Source organism: Crotalus tigris, unplaced genomic scaffold (assembly GCF_016545835.1).
Source record: "Crotalus tigris isolate CLP2741 ecotype Arizona unplaced genomic scaffold, ASM1654583v1 scf7180000018403.257466, whole genome shotgun sequence".
In the NCBI taxonomy this organism is placed as follows: Eukaryota; Metazoa; Chordata; class Lepidosauria; order Squamata; family Viperidae; genus Crotalus; species Crotalus tigris.
Window position 1 is genome coordinate 87,791 of NW_024096986.1, and position 8,805 is coordinate 96,595.

An 8,805-nucleotide genomic window follows, 5' to 3' on the forward strand; every position below is an offset into this window, starting at 1 on the left:
TTCAATCGGAACAGAGCTGGAAGGTGTCTCCGAGGTCATCTAGACCAACCCCCCTGCTGGAGTAGGAGACAGAATCCCAGAGTTGGAAGGGAACTCGGAGGTCATCTGGTCCAGCCCCCTGCTCAAACATGGAAACCAATGCCATTTCAGACAGGATAGATAGATAGATAGATAGACAAACAGACAGACAGAAGACAGACAGACAGGACAAATGGATAGATAGAAATGATAGATACATAGATAGATAGATAGATAGATGGATGGATGGATGGATGGATGGATGGATGGATGGATAGACAGACAGAAAGACAGACAGACAGACAGATGACAAATGGATAGATAGTCAGACAAATGATAGATGAGATAGAGATATAGATAGATAAATGATAGCTGATAGATAGATAGATAGATAGATAGATAGATAGACAGACAGATAGACAGATGACAAAGGATAGATACAGATAAATGATAAATGAGAGATACAGATGATAGATAAATGATAGCTGACAGATAGATAGATAGATAGATAGATAGATAGATAGATAGATAGATAGATGACAAATGAATAGATAGAAATGATAGATATAGATAGATGGATAGAAAGACAGACAGGTGACAAATGGATAAATAATCAGACAAATGATTAGATAGATAGATAGATAGATAGATAGATAGATAGATAGATAGACAGATGACAAATGGATAGATAGAGATTATAGATAGATATAGATAGACAGATGACAAATGGATAGATAGTCAGACAAATGATACAGAGATGATAGATAGATAAATGATAGCTGATAGATGACAAATGGATAGATACAGATAAATGATAGATGAGATAGATAGATGATAGATAAATGATAGCTGATAGATAGATAGATAGATAGATAGATAGATAGATAGATAGATAGATAGATAGATAGACAGATAGACAGATAGACAGATGAAAGATGAAAGATGGATGGATAGATGGACGGACCGAGACAGAAAGACAAACGTAGGATATATAGATAGATAGATAAATAGATAGTAGATAGATAGATAGATAGATAGATGACAAATGGATAGATAGAAATTATAGATAGATATAGATAGACAGACAGATGACAAATGGATAGATAGCCAGACAAATGATAGATGAGATATAGATAAATAAATGATAGCTGATAGACAGTTGACAAATGGATAGATACAGAAAAATGATAGATGAGATAGATAGAGATGATAGATAAATGATAGCTGATAGATAGATAGATAGATAGATAGATAGATAGATAAGATAGACAGACAGATGAAAGATGGATGGATAGATGGACGGACAGAGACAGAAAGACAGACGTAGGATAGATAGATAGATAGATAGACAGACAGACAGACAGACAGACAGACAGACAGACAGACAGACAGACAGACAGATAGATAGATAGATAGATAGATAGATAGATGATAGATGATAGACAGGCAGACAGACCAACAAAGTGGGAAGAGACCTTGGAGATCTTCTAGTCCAACCCCCTCTTCAGGCAGGAAACCCTACACCATTTTAGACAAGTGGCCATCCAGTCTCTTCTCATAAAACCTCCAGTGATGGAGCACCCGCAACGTCTTATGGCAGGCAGTTCCACCGGGGGGGGGGGGACCTCGGTGTTGTCTGTATGTTTCTTGTAGAAATTTCATGATCCAACTAGGGAATGTCAACAGTGCTAGAAGGGAGTGAGGCTTGCGGAGAGGAGAAGGAGGAGGAAGAAGGATTGGGGCGAGGGGTAAGAGGATGACACCCCCCCCCACACCCAATCAATGACTTGTTCAAATTACCCGTGTGTTATGTCTTCACCGAGTCCCAGTGTCGGGGCCCACTTCAAGACGTCCTCCCGAGAAAGCAGAACTCATGGAAACCGTTTCTTCCAAAAGGAACTTTTATTAGGAGACGTTGATAGCAAGCCCAGAAGTCAGGATCGGAGGGTTTCCCCTCTCGGATCGATAGGTAGAAAGTGTCCCAAGCAAAAAACCCATCCCAATCGTTCATCCGGTCAGTTCACACGGCTCAATCCCCAGGTGTTCCTCGTGGGGAAAGGGGAGAGAACACCAGGCCGTCTCCGGTTGTGGCTGCGATGTGTTGGCGCTCTCGTCCGCCCCTTCTCCTTCTCCTGGGAGCCCGGAGATAAATGGGTTGCCGGAGGTTGCCTTCCTTTCTTCCCCTCCCTTTGCTTGCTGAAGTTCACAGAAGGAGAACGCAGGAAAGCAAAGGGTTACACAGCGTCCTCATGATAAAGGAAATCAAGGCAATAACCCTCAAACACTTCCCCCCCTCCACCCCCCCTGGGAATAGGGGAGGACCCAGGAAGAGAAGAGAGTGAGATTCGGGTCAGGAGGAAAGGCAGAGGGAAAGAAATGGAGGGGGGGGGAAGGATAAGGGACCCTAGAGATATATGCCTTCTGACAATTGGTCAATCGGTTGATTGATGGCTGCTAAATACCCCACTCAAAGGGGCTCCGTCGTTTTCCGAGTGATGACGCCCTCTGGTCAAGCGTGTTTTACAAGAGGGAGGGGCATGTTGGAGAAACAGGATAGATAGATAGATAGATAGATAGATAGATAGATAGATAGATAGATAGATAGATAGATAGACAGACAGACAGATAGACAGACAGGAAAGAGAAAGAAAAGAAAAAAGAAAAAGAAAGAAAGAAAGAAAGAAAGAAAGAAAGAAAGAAAGAGAGAAAGAAAGAGAGAAAGAGAAAGAAAGAGAGAGAGAAAGAAAGAGAGAGAGAAAGAAGGAAGGAAGGAAGGAAAAAGAAAGAAAGAAAGAGAAAGGAAGGAAGGAAGGAAGGAAGGAAGGAAGGAAGGAAGGATTGGTTGGTTGGTTGGTTGATGGAAATAATAGATTAGACAGGTAGGTAGAGATAGATAGATAGATAGATAGATAGATAGATAGATAGATAGATAGATAGGAAAGAAGGAAGGAAGGGATGGAGGAAGGAAAGGAGAGACAGCGGAAAGAAGGAAGGAGAGGAAGAAGAGGACGGGAGAAAAAAGAAAGGGAGAGGAAGGGAGAAAGAAAGGAAGGAAGGAAGCAGAAAGGAAGGAAGGATGGAAGGGAGAAAGGAAGGAAGGAGGGAGGGAGAGAGGGAGGAAGGAAGGAAGGAAGGAAGGAAGGAAGGAAGGAAAGAAGGAGGGAGGGAGGGAGGGAGGGAGGGAGGGAGGGAGAGAGTAGCAGAGCAGGGACCCTTTCCAGAATTGCCCTCGTGGAGATTTTTTCCCGGCGTTCCTTAGAGGATAGGACACAACCGGAAAAGGTCCACTCTCTTCTTCAACGTCTTCTTGTCGGCCTCCATCATCTCCTCCGTGTAACAAGGAGCGTCCTGGTTCTCCTTCACCAGCTTGTCAATCATCTCCATCAGCTGGGCCACCTGCGCCTCTCGCTCCGCCCCTTCGGCCTTGTTGTTGAAAGCCAGGTAGCGTTTCCCGCACAGGTACACCTGCTCCTTCAGGGCGCAGTTCCCCTTGGAGACGAACTGGTCGAGCGCCTCCCCTTCCAGATCCTCCTTCCGGGTGAACAGGAGGATCATGTATTTCTTGGCGTTGAGGTTGAAGATCTCCTTGATCATCTGAGCCACCTCCTCCTCCTCCTTGGTGAAACGGCTCGGGCGGATCACCTGCAGGATGACGTGAGGGCCCGGGGTGCAAAACTTCACGCACTTCCTCACTTCGGCCGCCGTTTCGGCCTTGGGACGCCCGGTGTCGAGGAAACCGGGCGTGTCGACCACCACCACCTTCCGGCCCTTCACCTGCGTTTCCTCCCTTTGGCAACATCTGGTGACGGAACCGAAAGACATCTTCGATTCGAAGACGTGGCTTCCCAGGATGCTGTTTCCCGTCGCGCTCTTCCCGTTTCCGGTTTTGCCCACCAGGACGATCCTCTGTTCGGGACCTACGACCCAAAGCGGGGGGGAAGGTAGAAAAGAAGGGGACTGGTCAGCAGCGTTGAGGGGGAGAGGACCGGGCTGGCGCCAAGGGAGGCGTCAAACAGGTCATCAAAGGTGAGTCCCTATACGCTCATGAGAGATCGACATTCAGCCTGTCATTTCCCCTGACTCTTAGTAGGTCAGATTTTTGTAGAGAGCTTAAGCTGGCAATAAATCCTTATGCTCTGTCTTCTGTATCTATCTCTATCACCTAATTTATCTCTCTCTATCTATCTATCTATCTATCTATCTATCTATCTATCTATCTATCTCTATCTTCAATATCTATCTCTAACTCTATCACCTAATTTATATCTTATCTATCTACCTATCTATCTTTCTATCTATCTATCTATCTATCTATCTATCTATCTATCTATCTATCTATCTATCTATCTATGTCTTCTATATCTCTAACTCTATCACCTAATTTATATCTGATCTATCTACCTATCTATCTACCTATCTATCTATCTATCTATCTATCTATCTATAACTCTATCACCTAATTTATATCTTATCTATCTATCTATCTATCTATCTATCTATCTATCTATCTATCTATCTATCTATCTATCTCTGTGTTCTATATCTCTAACTCTATCACCTAATTTATATCTTATCTATCTATCTATCTATCTATCTATCTATCTATCTATCTATCTATCATCTATCTTTCTATCTTTCTATCTATCTATCTATCTATCTATCTATCTATCTATCTCTATCTTCTATATCTATCTCTCTCTATCACCTAATTTATATCTTACCTATCTATCTATCATCTATCTATCTATCTATCTATCTATCTATCTATCTATCTATCTATCTATCTATCTATGTATCTATCTATCTATCTATCTATCTCTATCTTCAATATCTATCTCTAACTCTATCACTTAATTTATATCTTATCTATCTACCTTTCTATCTATCTATCTATCTATCTATCTATCTATCTATCTATCTATCTATTTATCTATCTTTTATATCTATCTCTATCACCTAATTTCTTTCCTTTCTTTCTTTCTCTTTCTTTTTCTTTCTTTCTTTTTCTCTTTTTCTTTCTTTGTTTCTTTCTTTTTCTTTTCTTTCTTTCTTTCGCTCTCTTAACTATCGCCTAATTTCTCTCTGTCGGTTTATCTGTCTGTCTGTCTGTCTGTCTGTCTCTCTCTCTCTATCCTAATTTATACCTATGTATCTATCTATCTGTCTCTACCATCTATCTATCTATCTATCTATCTATCTATCTATCTATCTATCTATCTATCTATCTTCTATATTTATCTCTATCAGCTAATTTATATCCATCCCTCCATCCATCTCTCTCTCTCTCTCTCTCTCTCTCTCTCTCTCTCTGTAGCGAAGCTGTCTGAGAGTTTTTGACAGGCACTTGGTGGAGAAAAGGGGGATTGGGACAGCTGTTGGGGAGCTGTGGGTGTGGCCGGCATGGCTGGAGGAGAAGATCAAGAGAGAGAAGGAGAGGAGAGACGGGGAGGGCGGTTGCAGTCCATCGGGTGAAGGCAAAGGGACCGGGAGTTTTATTTCTTTTCTTCGTAAGGGGGTAAGGGGGATACTTTAAACGGGGGCTAGGGCAGCGGTTCTCCACCTCTGGGTCGGGACCCCGTTTGGGGCCAAACGACCATTTCACGGGGGTCGCCAAACAACGCCGTCCGCCGTTTTTTTCCCCCTTTTCCTTAGCTGGGCTCCTCCCTTTTATTCTGTTGGCTTTGGAAAGCCAATAGAACAGACTCTCTTGAATAGAGTCTCATTCTATTGGCTTTCAAAAGCCAGTAGGAATGGTCCAGGCTGTCTCTGCCCTGCTGAGCCCGCCAAAAGTCCCAGTCTGCAAACGGTGCTGTACCTGGTGAATAGTCCTCGACTTACAACCGGTTGAGTAGTCCTCGAATTACGACCGGTTGGGGGTCGCGGCATCAAAAAGGTTGAGAAACACTGGTCTAATCTATCATCTATCATCTATCATCTATCCATCTATCCATCTATCCATCTATCCATCCATTCTATCTATCTATCTATCTATCTATCTATCTATCTATCTATCTATCTATCTATCTATCTATCTGTCTATCTGTCTATCTGTCTATCTGTCTATCTATCTATCATCTATCTCTTTCCCTCTCTATCTATATCTCTCCATCATCTCTCTCTCTCTCTCTTATATCTATCTATCTATCTATCTATCTATCTATCATCTATCTATCTATTATGTGTAAATTCTACGATTTATCTATCATCTGTCCATCCGTCCGAAGGAGATCAACAGGTTGAGCCCGAGGGAGGCGTCAAAGGCATCATGGGTCGTGCATCCCGGCAATCTAAACCCGGCCCACCTTGAATGCCTGTCTGATCTTCTGCTCATTTCCAATTGGATCCATTAGTAGGTCAGGTTCTTGTAGCGAAAAAAATGTGCAGTAAATCTTGATCACTCACTTGAACTGCCTGAATCTCCGGGTTTTCCGCCCCCCCCCCCCGGTGCTTGATGAGCAGGAGGGTATCCTGGCCTGTCCCTCTACCCAGGACAGCAGTTCCCACCCCCAGTTCACCCCCCACCCCCCACCCCCCGGGACCAAGACTTTACCTTGGATATTTCCAGCCATTTCCAGACAACGGGGCACGGCACAGAACAAACAAAAAAATCAGCCGAAGGAGAGGCCGTCTCGCTTGGTTATTATAACCACCAGCTCTCCTCCCCCAGAGGACGCCAGTAGGAATTGGAGTGGGAGGAGCTTAAAAAAAGCCACACCCCTTCCTCACCCCCCCCCCCTTGGGGCTGACCCATCTGGTCCTCTCCCCCGCTTCCCGGGATGGCGCAATTTTGGAGGGGAGAGCAAATTCTGGCTTTTGTTCCCACAAGGTCAGGGACTGATGGATGGATTTGGGGCCACTGAGATACACACACACACACACACACAAACACATAGAGACACACACACAGTTTCCAGGCCAGCTTCACCCACGGTCTTCCGCCAGAAAAGGGCTGGAAGGGAACCTGGAGGTCATCCAGTCTAACCCGCTGCTCAAGCAGGAGAGCCTTATGGAATAACAGAGCTGAAAGGGACCCCGGAGGTCATCCAGCCCAACCCCTCCCTCAAGCAGGAGACTCTTGAAGGGTTCTGCTGCTCGAGCAGGGGGGTTGGAACTAGATGACCTCCCAGGTCCCTTCCAACTCTGCGATTCTGGAAGAGTCTGGTGCTCGAGCAGGGGGGGGGGTTGGGCTAGATGACCTCCGAGGGCCCTTCCCGCCCTGTTCCGATGGAAAGGCTGCTGGCAGGAGGCGGGGGAGGGGAAGGGGCGCCCAGCAAAGCGGCCTGCCAAGAGCAGAGGAAGCGAGCCTGGCTTTTGCACGGGGGGGGGGGGTGGAAGGGGGAGGCCTCCCAGCCTGGATCAGCCGATGAATCAACCCGGAGAAAAAAATAGCCCCTTTCCTGTGGTTGGGGCGAGGGGGGGGCTGTGCTGGGGGGGGTCCCTCTGGGTCTTTTTTTCTTTACGATCACGTGATTTCCAGGCAGCTCTGGCACCCAGAGACTTGCGCTTCCCTCCGCGCTTCGGATGTCCCCTTCCACGGAGTGACAGAGCGAGAAGGGACCTCGGAGGTCATCCAGTCCAACCCCCTGCTGAAGGAGGAGACCCTTCCAGAATCATAGAAGGACAGACCTGGAAGGGACCTCGGAGGTCATCTAGTCCAACCCCCTGCTGAAGGAGGAGACCCTTACAGAATCATAGAAGGACAGAGCTGGGAGGGACCTCGGAGGTCATCCAGTCCAACCCCCCGGCTCCAACAGGGGAACCTTCCAGAATCATAGGACAGACTAGGAAGGGACTCTGGAGGTCATGCAGTCCAACCCCCCTGCTTGAGCAGGAGACCCTTACAAAATAAAAGAGCCGGGAGGGACCTCAGCGGACATCTAGTCCAACTGCCTGCTCGAGCAGGAGACGCTTACAGAATCACAGGACAGAGCTGGAAGGGACCTCGGAGGTCATCTAGTCCAACCCCCTCCTCAAGCAGGAGACCCTTACAGAATAAAAGAGCTGGAAGGGACCTCGGAGGTCATCCAGTCCAACCCCCTGCCCGAGCAGGAGACCCTTAGAGAGTCACAGAAGGACAGGGCCCCTCCGAGCGGCCTCCCAGCTGTGTTCTAATTGAAAGGCTGCTGGGGACGGGGAGGGGGGCTTTGGGGGAGGGAAAGGGGGCTTTGTGGGGGGAGGGGACACAGCCCGAAGCGGCCGCTTTGCGATTAAGAAACATGCAGAATCTGTGAATCTATGATTACGGAAGGGTTTCCTGCTCGAGCAGGGGGTCAGGCTAGATGACCTCTGAGGCCCCTTCCAGCTCTGTACTGTTTTCTAAGGGTCTCCTGCTCGAGCAGGGGGTCGGGCTAGACGACCTCTGAAGTCCCTTCCAGCTCTGTCCTTCTGCGATTCTGTAAGGGTCTCCTGCTTGAGCAGGCAGTTGGACTAGATGACCTCCGAGGTCCCTTCCAGCCCTTTTATTTTGTAAGGGTCTCCTGCTCGAGCAGGGGATTGGGCTAGATGACCTCCACTGCCCCTTCCAGCTCTGTGACTCTACGGTTTTCTAAAGGTCTCCTGCTCGAGCAGGGGGTCGGGCTAGATGACCTCTAGGGACCCTTCCAGCTCTCCTATGATTCTGTAAGGCTCTCCTCCTTGAGCAGGGGGTTGGACTGGATGACCTCCAAGGCCCCTTCCAGCTCTGTAACTCTACTGTTTTCTAAGGGTCTCCTGTTCGAGCAGGGGGTCGGGCTAGATGACCTCCGAGGTCCCTTCCAGCTCTTTTATTTTGTAAGGGTCTCCTGCTCG

The 8,805-nt window shown here is 47.0% G+C and overlaps 1 protein-coding gene across 1 annotated transcript; it reads right to left on the minus strand.

The window, feature by feature from the left end:
• Positions 1–3,197: 3,197 nt before the first annotated feature.
• On the minus strand, positions 3,198–6,682 carry LOC120311956 (GTPase IMAP family member 9-like). Its single transcript, XM_039352081.1, has 2 exons — positions 6,569–6,682; positions 3,198–3,935 (listed from the first exon to the last, which is right to left on the minus strand). Exons 1-2 carry the CDS (start codon positions 6,585–6,587, stop codon positions 3,274–3,276), a joined length of 681 nt encoding a protein of 226 aa, XP_039208015.1. The 5' UTR covers positions 6,588–6,682; the 3' UTR covers positions 3,198–3,273.
• Positions 6,683–8,805: the final 2,123 nt, after the last annotated feature.